The 20,011-nt window shown below is 46.4% G+C and overlaps 1 protein-coding gene across 1 annotated transcript; it reads left to right on the top strand.

Moving 5' to 3' along the window:
• Positions 1-1,322: 1,322 nt before the first annotated feature.
• postnb (periostin, osteoblast specific factor b) lies at positions 1,323-15,427 on the top strand. Its single transcript, XM_086125658.1, has 22 exons — positions 1,323-1,482; positions 1,810-1,908; positions 5,990-6,054; positions 6,839-6,996; positions 7,142-7,306; positions 7,400-7,546; positions 8,270-8,411; positions 9,156-9,368; positions 9,802-9,936; positions 10,310-10,458; positions 10,542-10,678; positions 10,839-10,969; positions 11,047-11,177; positions 11,335-11,437; positions 11,523-11,590; positions 11,817-11,862; positions 11,969-11,995; positions 12,776-12,889; positions 13,000-13,047; positions 13,132-13,209; positions 13,298-13,336; positions 14,899-15,427. The coding sequence occupies exons 1-22, from the start codon at positions 1,361-1,363 to the stop codon at positions 14,925-14,927; spliced, it is 2,346 nt and encodes a 781-aa protein (XP_085981784.1). The 5' UTR covers positions 1,323-1,360; the 3' UTR covers positions 14,928-15,427.
• Positions 15,428-20,011: the final 4,584 nt, after the last annotated feature.

Raw genomic sequence — 20,011 nt, 5'->3', positions numbered from 1 at the left:
AAGAAAAATAGTGGCTGGATAATGGCGTCGATAAAGCCTCGTCAGCATTCATCCCGTTCAAAGGGTTCCCTGCTGTTACGGGCTATTTCAGACGTCCCTTTCACTCAACTCTTTGATCTCGTGGTGCGGTACGACTCGGCAGTTTCCCATTTGATTTGCAGTGTTGACGGCCTAGCTTAATGTTTTTCAAACAAATATTCACCTGTGATTACGACATCTCGAAGAGTAACATTTTTTACTGTAATTCTGACTGTATTGAAATTTGGCACTTGCCTTGTCATCATTCATAGTTCAGGCTTTTTTATTTTTGGAGGATTTGTGGCCACATGAAATGTGGAAAGCGAGGCCCATCGGGGTTCTTTCAGTGCAGTCGGATGAGGGACTTCCACGGAAAGACAGACCGATGTTTGCCTGGAATATCCCAGATGTGTCCCACATGGCTTCCGTGCGTTTCCTGCATGTAACACTCTGCAGCGTGAAAAATAATTTGAGGTTGTGTGAACAATGCAATCGCAATTTCACATCACCTAGTCCAGTAGATCCAATTTCGCTCTCTCTATGCCAGCAACGACAAATAAAGGTTTTCTTATCTCCTTATATTATCTTATGGAGCCGCTGCTTCACTTTTTTGGTGTGTCGTGAAGTTTTTCTTCAATCTCGGATGTGCTTTGGCTCAATCCAAGTCGGAAAACGCTGACCGAGCATGACCTGACTGCGGTTGAGAATAAAAAAAACAAGGGGTCCTTTTGACCACTAGGTGGCACACACACAACATTCTGCAAATTCATCAACTGCCCTGCAGCATGCGTTGACAGTACTAAAGAAAAAAATCCAAGTCTGCCTTTCGCCACGACTATAATGCCGCTTTGCAACGTAACAATGCGCTATTAATGGGATTGCATTTACCAGAAGACGCATCAAACGCATGATCCTCAGAGCCGTTTCGAACATTTTGCTTACCGTACCTTCATTGAGCTCCGTGGAAGAGAGTGTGCAGGTGTGCCGAATAAAGTGTCCTCCGATGTATTTTGTCCTTTGAGAAAAAAAATGTGCATTTAGAAACAACTGTCACCGACACATATTTAAAAGAACATTTTGAAATTGCGTTCACGGTCTTATTTTAAAATATGTTGATAAACAAATTAGATAATTGCATGACAAAGGACACTGAAGGAAAATACTTTGAGGGAGGCCCTTGGAGCATTCGCGGAGTTTCCTGGTAGTACTTGTGTGCGTGATGGTGTCATTCTCCTGGAGCGGCGGGCCGTATATAAACTCCCACTCGGAGCGCAGCCCCTCATCACTTTGGCTGTGGAAGGCCGACAAGGCAGCAGACACAAAAAAAAAAAAAAAAAAAAGGATGAAGCTCCTGTTCGCGGCCGCCTTGGCACTCTTTGTGCTCTCATCCTTGTTGGACGGGGCACACGCGTCGGCCTACGACAAGATTGTGGCGCACAGTCGCATCCGGGCCAGGAACCAGGGGTAAGAAACAAGAAACGCATTGTCTTAAGAGTTGTGTTGGAACCCTTCACATACGTGATGGTGTCTCATGTCATTTCATTGCGAGTGCAGGATGCGTATGTGCGCATAGTAAAGTTGAATATTGTCAATCAAATGGATTTTTCTGTTTTTAAAGCAAACTCATGCTTCATGTATATACGTCATGAAACACATTTTTGGGAATGATGGAATTTGCGGTTTCCGTGAACTGCAGAATGAATCAAATGAGAGCATGTGATATTTCACTCCTCACTTCACTTCTCCAGCGTTCATAAGAGTGACTGATGTTTCCTCCCCCCCCTGCCTCAGGCCCAACGTGTGCGCCTTGCAGCAAGTCATGGGCACCAGGAAGAAGTACTTCAGCACTTGTCGCAATTGGTACCAAGGCGCCATCTGTGGGAAGAAAGCGTGAGTAGGTTTCATTGTGTCCGATGAGACGAGCGCAGTGAAAACATGATGGCGCTATTGCAGTGACCAAAGTGAGAATGTTTTGGGGTGGGGGCGTATTTTGAAGATATACCGAGCTCCGTCACAAAAGGCGGAAAACGGAAAAATGATTGGCCGACATTCAGAAAGGGTTAGAATTGAAAATTGAAATATTCAAAGTTCGATCCCAGACGGGTTTCCAATTCATTTTACAGGTTATGCTTAAAATTAAGTGTCTTCAAGATGATTTGATTTCGGGGAAAACAAAGCAGGGCGGCCCGGTAGTCCAGTGGTTGGCACGTCGGCTTTACAGTGCAGAGGTACCGGGTTCGATTCCAGCTCCGGCCTCCCTGTGTGGAGTTTGCATGTTCTCCCCGGGCCTGCGTGGGTTTTCTCCGGGTGCTCCGGTTTCCTCCCACATTCCAAAAACATGTATGGCAGGCTGATTGGGCGCTCTAAATTGTCCCTCGGTGTGAGTGTGGGCGTGGATGATTGTTCGTCTCTGTGTGCCCTGCGATTGGCTGGCAACTGATTCAGGGTGTCCCCCGCCTACTGCCCGAAGACGGCTGGGATAGGCTCCAGCACCCCCCGCGACCCTAGTGAGGATCAAGCGGTTCGGAAAATGGATGGATGGATGGATGGAAACAAAGCACCTCGAGCGCGTAGTGCTGCGAAGACTCTCTGTACCTTCCACTAACAACCCAGGCTAAACTGGGCTCCTCCCCAACATGCAAAGCTCGCCACGCAGTCGAGATGCATCACTTCACGAGACTTCCTTGACTACAATGTACTACTTTGCGATTAGACAAGGCTTTGGCTCCTACCTCAGAAACTGCGCGTAAAAGGCATCATTTTAGCTTGGAATCGGCTCGGACGGAAAATAAAACACAAAGCGATAACTTCACAAAGGACGAACATGAGAACATGTGTTTTGAATTACAAAACAAGCATGAAGAATGTGAGCAGCGTTCACCCGTCATCCACGATAGAGTCATTCACGCATTAAAAAACGTTTATGTTTATGTATATAAAATGTTAATTCCCAGCGCATGTGCATTCGTCTTCGGTGTCATCTCTCGAGCGTAGTTCTTTTTTTCGGGGAATAAGACGTTTTCCAGCCCGAAAGACATCTGGTAGGCCGCTTAAGGATGCGAGCGTTTGATCACATCCAAACGGGACCCCAAACTTTTTGAAGTCTTTGCGATCACGGGTAGTCTCGTTCATTAGCTTCTGGAGGGGGGCCAGTGGCCACTGTTTGAGTGTCAGTGTGGTGAGCCACAGACTCCAGGACGTGGCTCGGAATTGCTGACACGATTCATGAATGGAAAAGCCCGCCGTTTACTCCAAACTGCGCTGCTTGTTTTTTCTCTTGCTCTCTTGCCATTTCTGGCTTCTCAGCACTTTTGTGTTGAAACATGGAAGGGAGCCCTGGTTTTTTTTTTCTTCATTTTTTTCGATATGATAGCTTCATCATGAATACCGGTAGTTTAAATTTGCTTTTGAGTTGCACTGGATGACCCGCTTGCACTTGCCACGTCATGAGGCACACCAGTGTCCAGCGTATCGCAGAACATGTCGCATGGCTTGGCGAGTCATGAGGTGCGCTGTGGGAAATGATCTAACTTCACTTATTATGTCTGAAAAAGTTTATTTGCTTACTGCTTACAATGTATGTGACTTTGTTCCTCTATCTGTAGCGGTGACAGAAAGTGACAGGCAAAAACAACGAAACAAACTTCAACCACAATAATAAGGTGAAATCAACATCTCAGCGAGATTGTCAGTTAACATTATTCATTTGGTCAGCGTAGATTTTTGGGGGATCTAAATTTGATGTATCGAGACTCCGATTTTGTTCACTTCATGATGTGTCCAGTGGGTGTCTGGAATGAAGCAACAACAGCGTCAAAAAGCGCCACTTCTGCGCGACAATGAAGCCTGTGCATTTACTTCGTGTATCGCTGCAGTTGCTTACAGATAAAAAGGCGCAACCTTTTTCCTGGCACAAAAAACGACCAATACACCAACACAGCATCTTATTCTTTGAAGAAAACAACTTGGTGTCCATTTCCTCACAATTGGTCTTCAAAAGCATCGGCCCCAGTGAGAATGTCCGACGTGACCAATTTACCGTAGTTTTTTTCCCTGTTTTTCTTTTTAAAGGAAATGCTGACAAGTCAAAAGTCTCCGAATGTTTGGCCAGACACAATCCCTCTGTGTGAGAGAGCAATGTAGCAAATTATTATTATGATTTTTTTTTTTCATATGCTGACTTTGCCCTGACTGGGCTGCTGTGTGATGTCATCGCAGTGCCGCCAAATCCCACATAAACCACTAATAAGAACGATTAATAACAGGGTGATGTTAAAATCGAATCCTGTTTTTATTTTAAGATGAGAGCTTCTTCTTCAATAGGAATGTCAAGCATACAGTACCCGGCAATTAATTTGAATTTTTTTTTTAATCATTGATCAGGACATTTAATTTGGTAGTATGAGTTTTAAACCACATTTGAAAGAAAAACAGGTCAGTTACTGTGATGGGACAGATAGCTAGCTAGCTAGATGTTTTTCTTCAATGAGGGTTGGCCACATTTGGTGTTTTTGTCCTCTGACTGCAGACTGCATCCAAGACAGCATCTTTTCTTCATCTAATGATTCCAGCATGCAACATTTTTGGTGTGTTTAGTCCCCCCAAAATGCCTGAATGTGCACAGGCTCACTATTGTTGACAATTTCGAAGCGCAGGTGATTCACATATGGAGCCCCCGCCTCCCTCCCTATTTGTTTTTCAGCTTTCACGTGGAAACTTTTTTTTTTCCATGTGGATATTTGGTCATACATTGTTCGCTCTTGGTTTATATGATAAGGTTGTTGAAGTTTTATTTACAAGTGTAAGCAACAGCGCAGAACTTGAGCTAACCATGTATATGTTCCAATACCGTATATATCTGAATGTATATAACTGTGGCTCTTTTTTTATGTCATATATGTCGCCCCTCCCCAAAACGTTTATAATAGTGGATATGAGCTCCAAATACTTGCGGCTGTGTGAAGTATAGCCGTGTTTATATCCAGCAGCTGCACTTTATAAAAATAATTCTTATACTGTATTTGTCTTTCTCCTGCTGCCCCGTGGGTGAGCCGCTGCAATTTACCTGCACTCCCGGCAGCAAACATGCATGTTCTAGTGTTTGCTGGGAGACAAGCATGGCATGAAAAGTGCATTGGTGACTATGGCTCACCTTTCCCCCTTTTGGGGGCATTACAGAAAGTCTCCAGTTAACTCGCATAAAAACGACTGTAATTAAATGTCCCACTCCGAGGTTACAAGGGTCCAAATTTAAAAAAAAAAAGGTTCCAATCAAATCTAACCAAAAACATGGCTGACGACAACGATAAGACTGTACATTAGGTCTGCGTCTTCAGAGTAAGGTAGCGACACATGTCATTTTAGGGCGCACAATGAATTAGTTTGTCCAGTGGCGTAAGAATGTGCGGTCACGCAGCAAAAGAAGGGGCTCACACTTACCACCATACTTACTCCTTTTCACTCATTTCATTGTATTATATTCATGTCCTTGAACTGCGTTTCTGTTCTGTCGCTATCTGGCCCGATTCCTATGCAATTTCTACTCGTTTGTGCTGTAAGCGCGCAATACTTTGAGTTCAACAGTTTCCATGGAAGAGACCATAAAGGGTCTTTGTGCTGACCAAAATGTTCTGGAATCCAACATTGAGTATGCCGCATATTTCCGCGTGCCAAAATGAGGTTAACCAAACGCTAAGCAAATAGCAAACTGATTGTGAGCACTCTCTGTTCTATAAATCTGCTATTTTAATGTTAGCTTAATCCAGGGGCCAAGCTTTCCCATTAGCTTTTGGAGCCAGATGCTAGACGTGGCATCTTTTGGTAGCGACGGAGACAAACGGACACATCTGGAAACACTGTGACAACGCCGTCGGTCGCCAGATAAAGCATATAATCCCACAGTGTCTGTCGTCAACCTTTTAACGGATTTGCTACCTTTCAGAGGTGGATAATGCGCTTATTTCACTTGCAGGACCGTCCTTTACGAGTGCTGCCCAGGATACATGAAGCTGGATGGAATGCGCGGTTGCCCTGCAGGTGCGTGGCCTTCACCGACATACGTCGGAGTCAATTTATAAAAGCTTTATTTGGGCATATCTCCCAAACCCGGCGAGCAGCGGCTTGTTATTACTCTGGGAAGCGATGCTCTCACAGGTTGCTGACACGTGTTCTTTCGGATTCCGGTGTTTGACGGAAGAGAAAGACCAGGCTGCCTGTGAAGCATAACAACCTTCAGTGGAAGTCACGACAACGGAACATATTTGTTATTTAGCATTCCTGACGACCATGCAGGTTGAACAAGGAGTTGAAATATTCTTGATTTCAAACCGTAAAACGTTTTCTCAACTGTAATGACGCAAGAGGAGTGCATGATAAAAGCCTCTTTTATCGACTCGCACCGGTGTCAAAAGACATGGTGGCGCAGCAGCTAACTAGTCAGCGGCTGATTAGCTTGCAGCTAAGGCTATTAGCGGTCCACCGATTGTTGTGATTTTGATATCACAAGTCATGGGGGGGAAAAAAATGAAGGCCCACGATTGGTTAAAATAATATATATTTTTTATATCTAAATAAAAAGCCAAAATTAGACGCATCTTATTTTGCTTTAGCTGGCCAAATAAAAGGATGTGGTAGATGGAATCTTGCCCTGTGTCTAGAGTTTGGCACCTTTGGGTTAACTGATGAGTCTTAATTGCCCATAGGTGAGTGTGAATGGGTGTTTAGTCTGTTGATCAGTTCAGGGAGATGGATGTTTTCCAATTGGTTGGAATTTTGAGATGTGGTCATTCTGAAGTTCCTGTTTTCCCTTCCCACCCCGCAGTGGCCCCGATCGATCATGTGTACGGCACGCTGGGCATGGTGAAGGCCCATTCCACCCAAAGATACGCCGACATTTCCAAGCTGAGGGCCGAGATCGAGGGATCCGGCTCGTACACTTTCTTTGCGCCCAGCAACGATGCCTGGGAGCTTTTGGATGAGGTGAGGTTCGACAAACGGATCCGAAAATCTTGCGCCGATACCCAGAGCTGGCAAAACTGCTCACACTCTGTACTTAAGGAGGAGTCAAGATATTTCAGGTCTCATCTGTTCAGAATGGTTCTTTTTCTTCTTCCCCCTGCGACAGAGCATGCGGGCCGCGCTTGTCAGCAACGTCAACATTGAGCTATACAACGCCCTGCATTTCCACATGGTCAACAAGCGCCTCCTGACCAAAGACTTGCGCAACGGCATGACCATCACGTCCATGTACAACGACCTGGGTCTGCTCATCAATCATTACCCCAACGGGGTGAGCGCCGTCATCGTTTGGCACAAGCCGCCGCCGTGGCCTGGCTTGGCCTGGTGGCGTTCCCGCATGATAGACGCTGTGGCGCCCCCGCAGGTGGTGACCGTCAACTGTGCCAGGATCATCCACGGCAACCAGGTGGCCACCAACGGCGTCGTGCACGTGATCGACCGTGTCATCAGCGCCGTCGGGGTCTCTATGAAGGACGTGATACAGGTTGATGATGACCTGGAGACGTTGAATGTGAGTCGTTTCTGCTATCGTACCCTCAGAAGGTTGTTTTCTGATAAACCGGGACATTTTAAAATGAGCGTGTTATGCTCTATTTACTGTGACTGTTGTGTTTCGTGTCCCTATAATAGCAGGGCGACATGCTCCTTTCTATTCTGTGACATCGCAGCATTACTGGCTACGTGGTGACGTAACTGCAGATGAAGTCTTCGGTTAGGCAAGCCTGCGCCTTTTCACCATGCAAACAAAAATAGCTTGTGGACTCTGCTACTTTCCGGTGTGTTGTAGCACGCCGGATTATCCAGTTGAAGATCAGAGTTATCAACAAACACCAGTTCCGCTCCATTTTTTGGGGGCTGGGGGGTGGGGAATGGTTATTTGCGTTACTACGTCTGTGTATAGCAAACCTCCTTCCTGTTTACATTCTTGCGGTGAAAAAGAGACAAAGTCAATGTTACGTGACGCATTTTGGCATCTCGCATGCATGGACGTTCATATGGGTGTGCCTCAATTTCTAACGTGTAAAAAGTCCATAGGCTTACTGATTTTCATCAAAATGATACTTATTACAATAGTCTGTGCATCTATCTGTTATTTTCCTGCAAAGCAATATTGTAATCATACCGATAACCGTCAAAACACTAATGATATGAAAATTTCCTGCCGTTTCATCTCTAGTCCTTATCAAGTTGCTTTTCCCTGCTAAACGCGACCCTGTTGCTTACGTCCCTCCAGGATATTGCCCAGAAATCCGGATTGTTGGACAAGCTAGATCAGCCCGGACATTTCACTCTCTTCGCCCCCACCAACGAAGCCTTTGCCAAGCTTGGAGGCGACGTGCTCCAGAGGCTTCAGAGCGACAAGCAGGTCCTCCAAGGTACAGCGCATGTTTGCTCCCAGGGATGATTAATCGTCCCCTGACATCGCTCAGCGCTGCATTAAAGTCTACAACCGTAACAAAAGGTGCCTTGGTGGCTAAAAGGTGAAGGTAGCAGCATAATTCAAAGTACTCAGGCTTTGCGTTTGCTTGACTTCACCGGTTCCGTCGCAGCCAATTGGAAACAGCTGAAACCGCAATCTTCTGTGCAATGCGTCTGGAACCTGGACACACTTTGGCAGGCCACGCGTAACAAAGTTTAGTCGGGAATAATAACTAAAATTAGTCTCCACTTTCAAATGGCACATGTCATCGTGAACGGAAAGCCAACAGATGAAAGAGAATGTTTGACAAGATAATACGATCACACATTTACACTGACAAAGTCCTTTTGCGAGATAGCAAAACTGTCCCAAAATGTCATCAAGGTAGTGCTGCTCTTGTCTGCGGCAACATAAAACAGCTTTCCTTGGAAGCGGTAGTTATACAAAGTAAGATGGTCAACCTCAAATATCGGATTGGTTGATGATGTCAGACCACCCAATCCCACACAAAGTTAAACAGAACCGTGGCAGAGTCCCAAGTGGTTCTCCTCAAGGACCCGAAGGATCCAAGGGTCTTCTGGCTCCCGAGAGCTTCTGTTTGTAGTGTAACAAGAGATAGAGCAACAAGCCACGCAAGCAGCCCACGAGCCAATTCAATAACCGAAACGACATTCATGACGGATTCGTCTTTGCTTTCCAGCTCTTCTGAATTTCCACCTTCTGGACTCGGTGCAATGCTCGGAGGCCATCATGGCTGGCAGCTCTTACGAGACCCTGGAGGGCAACCACATTGTAATTGGTTGTGATGGCGAGGGCTTGACCGTCAATGGCATCAAGATGGTGCGCAAGAAGGACATTGTCACAACCAACGGCGTCATCCACCTCATTGACCAAGTGCTCATGCCAGACTCAGGTTAGACCCGCCTTCTCGCTCCCTCTCATCTTCACTGACATATGGCTTAGCAACAGACGTTGCCTCGTTACTATACCGTAACAGAAATGAGAACAAACGGACCCAAAGTACCTGGAACCTATGGAACTGATCTTTGATCAAACTGTGCTGGATTCCTTCCACAATCACTGGGCTTTTGGTCTCATCAACCTAGTGCAGTGTGACAGGTCATTAATTCAAACCTCAAACCAAACCATACTGTCCTGCGGTTTTCGAAATACTACACGTGAATCCTGCATGCCAGAAAGCTGATTAAGGATTGCTTCCAGAAGACTTAAGGCTTGTATTGACGAAACCCCAACTGTCAGCCCAATCGAAAACCTCACCGGAGTCTGATTGGTTTGTAAATACTGGCCCTGTTTTTACTGTGTAAGGATTTTCTCTGCTTTTCCAGCCAAACAGGTGATGGAACTGGTGGGGAGTTCTCAGTCCACATTTGGTGACATGGTGTCCGAGCTGGGAATCTCTGCTGCCATGAGGCCCGAGGTCGAATACACACTCTTGGCCCCACTCAACACCGCCTTCAACGGTGAGTGCCATATTGCCCAATCCGATGTGTCCGTAGGGAGAATACTTTGAAGATCTCCTCAGTCCCACTGCCACACCTTCCTTGGAGGAAGCACAGTCTGGGGATCCTGAGGTGGGCTCTCCTCACTGTGGGGTTGAAGTCACGAGGTGGTTAAAAAACTCATCGGTGGTATAGCCCAATGGGTGGATGAGTTCCGCCCAGAGTTCCTAAAGCCTCTCGAAAGTGTGGGGCTGACCAAGCTGGCGCGCCTCTAAAACATCACGTGGACATCGGAGGCAGTGCCTAGATTGGCTGACCATGTTCGCCAGGGTATGCGTTGACATCGATCAACAACTGCACCGTACTGAGCGCTTTTTCCATGTTTTCGCGGCAGATGACGTGATGACCATGGATCAAAGAATGCTTAAAATTATTCTGGAGAATCACATCCTGAAGAGAAAGATCACCCTCGGACAGCTGTACAATGGGCAGACGCTGGAGACCATCGGCGGAAAGCTCCTGAGGGTCTTCATCTACCGCACCGTGCGTCGTCCTCTTTGAGAAACATCAAGCGTTCGCGCGATTGAGCCGTGACCTTTGAGTGCTATGTCTCGGTTCTTTTGCAGGCCGTGTGCATCGAGAACTCCTGCCTCATCAGGGGCAGCAAGGAGGGAAGCAACGGAGCGCTCCATCTCATGAGGAGCTTCCTCAAACCCGCCGAAAAATCCATGTATGAGATTCTGAGAGAAAAGGGCGGGTTCAAGTAAGTACAGCGGTGGGCTTGATGAAAGCGGACCGTGGCATTAAGATGCTGCGTCACCCGTTGGAACCGCAGTGTTTTCAATCTTTCCAAAGAGTAGCGGCTGTATGGATATTAGATGTGGTTGCGGGACTCTCATGCCAAGTTCCTCTCTGTGCTGTAGGATCTTTTTGTCTTTGATGGAAGACGCCGGATTGACTGACTTGCTCAGACAAGAGGGAGACTTCACGCTATTCGCCCCTACCGACAAGGCTTTTGCCGGTTTAAAGGAGAGAGACTTCACACTCCTGAAGAGTAGGTCTCCAGCGCAGCTTTTTATGAAGACGTGTTGCTCGCTGTTAATACCGCCTCTCGCCTCTCTTTCAACTCAGGTGACATCAACGCTCTCAGAACGATCCTCCTGTACCACATCAACAACGGCGTCTTCATCGGTGGCGGTTTGGAGACGGGAGTCACAAACCTTCTCAAGTCTCTGCAAGGCAGCAACCTCAAAGTCATGTTTGTGAGTGGAGTTACATGCATTAGCATATTTTTTGAGCATATGAAGCAGTTTTTTTGTGTTGCAATTCTCAAATGGGCTCAACTTACAGCAAGCTGGTAGCTATTAGTACGAGCAGTCATCAGAGGTCTTGGGTTTGAGGTTTGCGGATGTTTCGCAGGCAAACGACACCATGCGAGTCAACTCGGTACAAATCCCCGATTCTGACATCATGGCCACAAATGGCGTCATTCACTATGTCAACCAGCTCTTGTATCCCGCAGGTACGATTTTCCACTTTTCAAGTAACATCTGTCACGCTGTTTTTGTTTTTGTTTTTAAATGTCAAGTTTGTGGACTTTCATGCAGATATGCCCGTCGGAAGCCAGGATCTCCTCTCGCTACTGAAGAGGCTGGTTACCTATATCCAGATTAAGGTGAGTCAGAAGCTCGGAGATTTGAATATTGTTGGTTTGAAATAGGTTCCCATTTTTATGTTTGTAACAGTGCTTAGGAAGGTGGACTAAAGTAGTACCACCCCCCCCGCCCCCCGAATCTTTTTGTGGTTCTACTCTTGAAATGCACACCTAGTCTGTGCGCATCACCAAATGTCGCGTCACCAAATGAAATTACGCTAACATACTTTCACTTTTGAATTTCCAGCACATTCCAGGCTTCAGATACCAGGAAATCCCCCTCACGTTTTTGAGTGAGTAATAAAAGAATCGAAATTGAAGACGCTCTCTTGAGTTTCAAATCTCCCGAAAGAGCTTCTGCGCGGTCATTAACGGCTTTCTCTCTCCTCTTGTCATTAGAGAGGTTCGTCACCAGAGTTGTCGAAGGTACCGTCATCACAATGAAGCATCATTATCGTGTGATTCCCCAGCAGGAAATTCTCTAACCAGGCACCAGCTTTGTTTAGCGAGAGGACCGCACGTCCCGTCGTTTCATCTCGCGAGTGGCCAACCTTCGTACAATATCAATTCGCAGATCACTTCACCCAGCTCAGTTAAATCCTGCTCACAATTATGAATGACGGGAAACTGGCATTTGAACCTACGCACCTCGATTTGCACTTCTTAAAATCTTCGAGAGGTTTTCCATGGCATGTTTCCTTACGGACCACAAAGGGGAGTCCCTAGCCTTGGTGGAGTGACCAAAAAAAAAAAAAAAATACCTCACAGCAATCTCTGTCACATATAATGCACAGCACAGATGCCACTAGTGATGTCATGGTTTCTTCCTTTGCAGAGTACAAAGAAAAAAAGTGCATTGTAGGGAGAAGTGGGAGACTGGAGTCACATGACTTGACACACGATTTGTCCCTCCTCGCTGCTGTAGCCGTTTACAAAGAAAGATATGACAAAATACAAATTCCAAGCAGTGGCCCTCGCACGTCCTTCTTCATGGGGAATCCTAAAAACGATCCAACTCCACACACATACGATCGCGGAGGCAAAAAAAGTCAATAAATAAACCCCAAAGTTGGACAAACGAAAAGCTTGAGTGAGGAATCCTCTGATGGTGAATCACATTGTTTTTGTTTGTTTGTTCTGACCCAGTCAAAGGTCGATTGGTCATCCCACATCCATGAACATGACGGTCACCCTTGTTTTATTTAGCTCCCGACGTGACCAAAGTGACCCGGGTCATCCATCAGGAACCGCCCATCACCAAGGTGACCAGAGTCATCGAGACTGACCCCGCCATCACCCACGTCACCAGAGTTGTCTCAGGCAAGTGTTTTGACGGGACCAGAAACAGCCCCATCTGCCAAACATCGCAGCTGCTGTCCGAACCGAATCTTGAGCTGCGCTTATCGCGTCATTGACTGTGTCGTTTCCAGGACCTCAGTATTCAGTGCGCACTGGCACCACCCAACTTGGCGTAGACGGTTAGTCCAACGATCTCACCGAATGCCATTGGGCCTTCATAAACGACGTTTTGCTCCAATTTGGATCTTCCCTTCTTCTCGTAGGATCTAACCTTGCAGAGTTCTCCACCATCGAAACGGATCAAAATTTTGACGGTGACCAACTTGTGAAAATGATCAAAGGTGAGGCAGAAGCGAACCGCTCGGTTCGTGTACGCTAGCAAGGGGCAAACACTGTTTGACCACATGATGTTTGCTTGCCTCCATATAGAAGGCGTTTCAAGGAGAAACCCTCCCCGAGGACTTTTAGGTAAAGTAATGATTCACCCGGTGAATACCGCCGCCGCCACCGCCACCGCCACCAAAGAGCAGTTCATACAGATCAGCTTGCGAGCTGGCTGAATGGCCTTGTCTTTGACAGAACAGTCTGAAACGTGAAACTTACTGTCGCTGTGTGTGTGTTTCGTTCTGAGAAACTTGGAAGTGGGTCTGGTTTGACTGCTTTCTTTTGTGAAACCAGCTCCAGTCAATCACAAGGTTTTGCATTGAACTTGATTCCTTGATCTATCGCCACGTTCTCTAGTTTTTATAATGACGCCTCGAGGACGGCGGCTTCGGGCAGCCACTGAGGCCACAGAGTGAAGACGATGAGCCGTTGAGTCGAACTGATGTCATCCATTTGGCCGCTCAGATGGCCCTGGTCCACCGGGTTTGTGCTTGTGCTAGGGCCGGACCGGGGCCCAGGTTTGCACCAGCCGGTTCTTTCTTTTTCCACCAGTGGAATTGGCTCTAGCTCCGGTGCTTGAACCTGGTGCTTAAGATGACTCCAATTATTTGTTGGGCCAGACTCTGGCACCAACTATGTCAGGCACTTTGCCGGTGGAAAAGCAAACACGTTATTCCTAAGAACTTGTTAAGCACCAACTAAGCACAGCACTGGCCCTGGCCCCCAACGAGCATCAAGAGGGTTTTTTTTGGGGGGGGGGGGGTATGAGTGGTGTGCGCTGGGGGGCTGTTTGGCAATAATAGAAAAGCGGCACGAGTCTGCCTTGTGAGAACAACCGGCTTTCGGATGAGGTCATGAAAGGGGTGCAAAAGCTTGGTGAACCAAAGCCCTTACGTAGCTGATACAACGTAGTGACGAATCCACGTATTGGACCACAATTTGAATTTACAGCTTTCAAGTCGTTGGCCTTGAAAAGACAAACACAAAGTTCCCGCCAGACAGCCTGCATTAGCAGAACATCTGGAAACGAATAAACAGCTGCTCGGGAACAAAAACGCATCGCGCCAAACACTTTTCAGTTAATCCCTGGCATCCAGGAACCGTAACATAGTAGAACATGATCAAGGTTCGTATTTTTTTTTTTCCCCACATCTCTTGCGGGATCATAATGCATGCAGGGATTAGGGTTAAGTAACCTGGGGAGCACGGGGACCTGCAGCAATGTTTCAGATAAAATGCATGTGATCGTTCATGATTATGATTCAATCGTGTGGCTTTGCTTTGATGCTCTGAAAGCTCACCGGAGATTTCATCAGCCGTCGCTCCGCTGGTGGGACACATGTTTGCCGGAGTTCACCTAGCGCAACAGTTGCGCACAATTTAAGGGCCATCTTAAGCACCAGTTTCAAGCACCAGAGCTCGAGCCAATTTGGGTGGTGGAAAAAGAAAGAACCGGTGCTAACCTGGGCAAGCTCGAGCACGAGCGTGGTGGAAAAGGGCCATCGGAGAGGAGATGGTTCCATTCGCCTGCTTTGCCAAGTGTGGTATTTCCATGCGGGCAATGTTGATGCACAGCCTCTTCGACACCTCCTCTAATTGGGGAAAAAATGTATCCAAACTGTCCTTCTCTGTTCTCGTCTTCCAAGCCGGCGGCAGGCGAAGAGGAAGGCAGTGAGCCCGGACGAGGGGGAGGGGACCGGACTTCAGGCAGCGAGGCATCACGGCACGGCAGCTTGAGAGCGGCTCGCTGACACGGGGACGCACTTTAAATGTCATTTCAAGCGTACTCACGGTTCAAAACGGTTCTGATAAGCAATCTCAGCGGCACTTGAAGGGTCTCAAATGCAAACATTTTGGCTCGACTTTCATACGAGCCATTAGAGGTGCAATAAAAGGAAAAAAAAAAAGACGCTCCAATCCTACACTTTTTCCCCGTGCCTTTTAATGCTAGTCGAAGCAATGAAACTCAAGTAGAAGATTTTGTAAATCCTAGCATGATAGATAAGTCCATCAATGAGGTTTTTCAGACCCTGAAATGACTTTGAAGTTGTTAAAAAAGTTTCACGCACATTTTGATCTGTCTCTCATTTCACACAATGTATCCATCTCAACGTTTCCCCCCTTTGTCTCTTTTTTCCCAACCATTTTCCAATAAAGTGCATTCTTTGACATCAACATGCCAAGGTTTCCAAAAGGACAACCGACAAGAATGGCCTTGCATGATTTCCCAAGTTCCTTAAAAGGTCTCGTGTCTCCAACCTTGAATGCGAATGATGCCTCTTTTTGTCGATTTACAAGTTTTCCCAAGTATGCGTGTTAAATAATGTGAAAGTCTTCCTGGCGGCCAAGTCATAATAATTGATGGTGGATGGTGAGCCTTGCCGTCCCGCTTTGGTCACCTCTCGAGAAGAGATTTTAAATAGAAAAACTGATTTTCATGTGGATCCAAATGGACTGGCCTGCAAAGCTGGGAGGGCTGCGCGTTTGTTTTCGATGAAATTAATTCAGTCCATTCGATTGAACGGCAAACCACTTGAGGTCTCACAAAAACACTTAATTCAATCATTCGCTGACATATATGTAACCATAACATTTTTCAGAATATTAAACAGTGGTTGAGTGAATCGAAGGGACAATGTACCGAGAAGTGAGCCCTGTGGAACTCTGCATCCATGACTGGGAGGTGTTCCACTGCAGTCTGCTTTATACCGACTGATTTTGGCAAAAGATTTAAAAAGACTCAACACACAAATTCACAATGACTGGGGCCCAATTGATTATGGCTCTTCAAACATCAGGCAAAATAATCGACTAACGGCCGATATTTTCAGATAGTTTTTATATTCAAGTACTCTAAACATTCATAGCAGTTGTACACAAGTAACACCAGTCTCACTATTTATGACAGCACACATAAATCTATGTCACAGCCTTGGATACTTAAACATGTCATGTCATGAAATTGAAAGCAAATAATTTTTTTGACAAGCAATCCTCTTGCGAGCAATGCGAGTTGTGCAAGGAATTGACCTGGATGTCACTCGTCGACACAAAACTTTTTAAGTCACAGTTGAAGCATTGGCCTAAAAAAAATCCAGTTCGGTTGGGCCCTTCAAATGAGCCGATTTCCTAAAGCCGACTTGCTTTTGTCAGCTGAAAGTACGCGCTACGCCATGGCGAAAATCTCCATCGGAGCTCATTAGAAGAGCACCTAATGAAGTGTGTGACGTGTTGTGTAGCCTTTTGGTCGGCGGTGTCCAAACAAAATGGCCACTCTGATGGAACGCAGCTTCTTGGCGAGCGTGAGGTGTTCGACGGCGGGCGCGCTTCCTCGTGAGTGAGCGCTCGAAGAAAGACACGCTGTAGATTGGCAGGCACCCGGTGCGACGCTCAAGCTGTTTACACGACCTCCAAGTGTTCTAAAATCGTGTAAGGCTCCTTCTCGTGTGCCCACCTCGTACACCAGGGAGTGGTACGATATCAACATAAAGATTAGGGACGTTCAATGCCGCGATGTCACCAAATTCTGACCTCCCTGCTACTGGCAGAGAAGATATCCTGCACGTCAGATTTTTCCCCCCCCCCTTATTATCGGTGGCTGGTATCAGTATCCTTTGCGAAGACTCCATACCTTGAAATAGGCTGGTATCGGCCCAATATGATGCCTGGTATTGGTACTTGCACATTCCTAATACAAAAACTATCGACAAATAAGACTGCTCAGTGAGTTGCAGTCGTGTTAGCTTTTTTTTAAATGTCTTTTAGTATTGATACAGTGTCTACATGCGTTGCTGCACCTTTTGCGTTCAAATATCTGATGTCAGCTTTTAAATTTTCCATGATTAATCCAAAGCGACGAAAAGCTCCCGAGGCAACGTTGATTTTTAGTCAAGTGCAAACGGCATCGCAATAAACACGCCGCCACCGTTGGCGGCCATTCTGGATTTATGTTAACGTCAGAGTGTAAAATGTGATCCAATGCGTATATGAGGAGCACCGAATGTCCTGGCGCAGCCATCGAGGAAAACACGGAAAGCTCATCGTCATTCCGTCATCGCGTCGGTCGAAGCGGCAAAGCTCCATTTACTGATGTGAAGCCGCGGGGATATAACTGGCAAAGGACAGATGCCGTATTTCATTTTCCATCTCTCAGAGTCCATAAAAGCCGCCGACTTGGAAGCAGAATTTGGCCGGTTGCGGAGGCACCGGAGGTTTACGCAGCCTTGGAAGTGGGTTTTAGGAGTCACTTAGGCACTCGCCACTCACGACTCCCAAGAACTTTTATCAGATCAAACAGTCCGTGAATTGAGATGAGGTCCTACACAAAAATAAATAAATAAATAAAATTGAAATCAAACTTAAAAGCCTAACCCATCCTTCCATCCATTTTTCGATCCGCTTCTCCTCAGGAGACTCGCGCGGGGTGCCAGAGCCTATCCCAGCCGTCTTCGGACAGTAGGCCGTGGACGCCCTGAACTGGATGCCAGCCAATGGCATGGCACACGTAGACGAAAGACCATTCATGCCCGCAATCACACCTCGGGACAATTTCGAGAGTTCCATCAGCCTGCCGTGCATGTTTTTGGGATGCGGGTGGGAACCGGAGCACCCGGAGAAAACCCACGGCAGGCACGGGGAGAACATGCAAACCCCACATAGGAAGGCCGGGGCCGGAATCGAACCCTGCACTTTTGCACTGTGAGGCGGACGTGCTAACCAGTCGCCCACTGTGGCGCCTATAATTAAATTTGAATTTGAATCCCCTAACCCTAATTTGTAAATTCAACCCAGTCTCAAAATCTGAATTTCAAAGCCCAACCCCGTCTTAAAACCCTAATTTGAAACACAACTGCAAACCCCAACATCACTTTTAAAACCATAAACCGTTCTTAAAACCCAAATTTGTTCAGGTAAATTTAAACTTGCTTTGAATCTACCCCAAAATGTGTCTTCAAATCGGCAACGGGATTTAAAAAAAAACACAAATGTCAAACCTACTTCAAAATCCAAATTTGCGCGCATGACCCCGGCAAAACGTCTGGCCAGATTTTTTTCTTTCCGCATGGACAAGAGGGACTTTTACAGCATTCTTGTGTGACACGTGTGTTCTTGAGCGTGAGAATCGCAGCCTTGAGCAAAAAACACGCGAGGAAGAATTCTTTCCATTCGCGCGCCATGTGTCGAGACAAGCGGCACCTTGGAGTCGGGATTTATGTCAAAAAACAAATCGTGACAAATCGCTTTGCTTTCCTATGCCCCAAAGTCGGCATGTTGTTTGGCCCGAGTCCAGACAAGCGTTGTCATATGAACACATGTACGATGGCCGCCTGCCATTTTTCCGTCTTTCAACACATACCCCCGCCGTCAAATCGCCCATGGCTCATAAACTGACTTTATTTACTGAGACTAATAAAGGTTTTCTTATCTTTTCTTATCTTCTTAAATTATACTGACACGTCACCAGTCATTTGATGAATTGATAAACATACAGTACGTGTACTGCCAGTTGAACAATTCTCCCCACGTTTATTGTTCCCACTTGTCTTTTTATACCTATTTTGGGCGATTTTACACTTGACAAATTGTTCTCCCCAAAAACTGTTCCCGCTAAGGTTGCCACCTGTCCCGTAAAATACGCAATTGTCCTTTAATCGGGAATTAAATGTTTCAATAGGGGACGCAGTTTGTTGGCGTGCGTTCGTGCGGAAGGTCGCGCTGGCGTACGCCGGCGGGAATCTTACAACGTTTGGACATCTTGTCTATTCACACGCATTTCTTGAGCAGCCCGTGTGCTTCATATTAGTCGCCTTTTTTTTCGTGTAGTTAGCATAGCTGCGCGCAGGCGTCGCAGCGAGCGTGGGGACAAAGTGTTTTTCCAGACAGGAGAGCCTCATTTCATCTGGGGAATTAGCCGGCAAGCTGTGTGACTCCGCTCATAAATCACACGAGAGACAGAGACAGCTTTACTGACCGGACGCTGATCATAAAAAAGCTCCTTATCTCTTGGTCGACCGTTTTTTCACCCAAGTTTCATCGTCATAATCCAAGAGAACACAGAGATGATCTTGGACGTATGTTCATTTTAGTTTCATTTTGTATCGATAATTCATGATAGGTTGATGCATCCAGCAGGCATGAGTGAGATTTATCGTCGAGTTTTGGTCGCACTGTCATTTAGAACGTCTTTACATCCTAACAGTAAGCCGGAACACGATGGCCCAAATTGCAATTTGTTTTGATTTACTAATCCCACCCCCCACAGAAAGCAGAAATAATCTTCCAGGGTCAAACTTTGGCCGTCGTGAACTTTTACTCCAGAAGTGTGAAGTTTTAAAGCGGATATGGACAAATGGGAAAGTAACTTTTAAAGGGCTCCATAGGCATGGATTTTGGGTCTCCGGAATGAGAATACAAAACCGAGTGCTGCATAATTTTTTGTCAGATGACTGTCAAAAAAGAAAGTGTCTTGAAACAAGCCATGGAATAAATTTGCAAACGTGGGAAGTAAAGTCTGAGGACAAAGTTGGAGCCGACAAAGGAAAATGCTGCCTGTGCGCCTAAGAGCACTGTGAAATCACGTGACTTCTGTTGCGCAAGAGACACGCGTGAGTGCGTGAAAGTATTTTCAGTACGTGAAACCGGGGACACTTTCACCTCTCTCTCTTTTCAACGTACACGTTGAATTATGATATCAGATATCGATATGTATATATTGCGATATTGTTAAGTTTTTGATGCATCGGCAAATGGCTCACTCGG

This window comes from Hippocampus guttulatus, chromosome 12 (genome assembly GCF_054856545.1).
Source record: "Hippocampus guttulatus isolate MCC_2025c chromosome 12, RoL_Hgut_1.0, whole genome shotgun sequence".
Classification (NCBI taxonomy): Eukaryota; Metazoa; Chordata; class Actinopteri; order Syngnathiformes; family Syngnathidae; genus Hippocampus; species Hippocampus guttulatus.
Note: the sequence above shows the minus strand (reverse complement) of the source record. Positions and strands in the feature narration are given on the sequence as shown.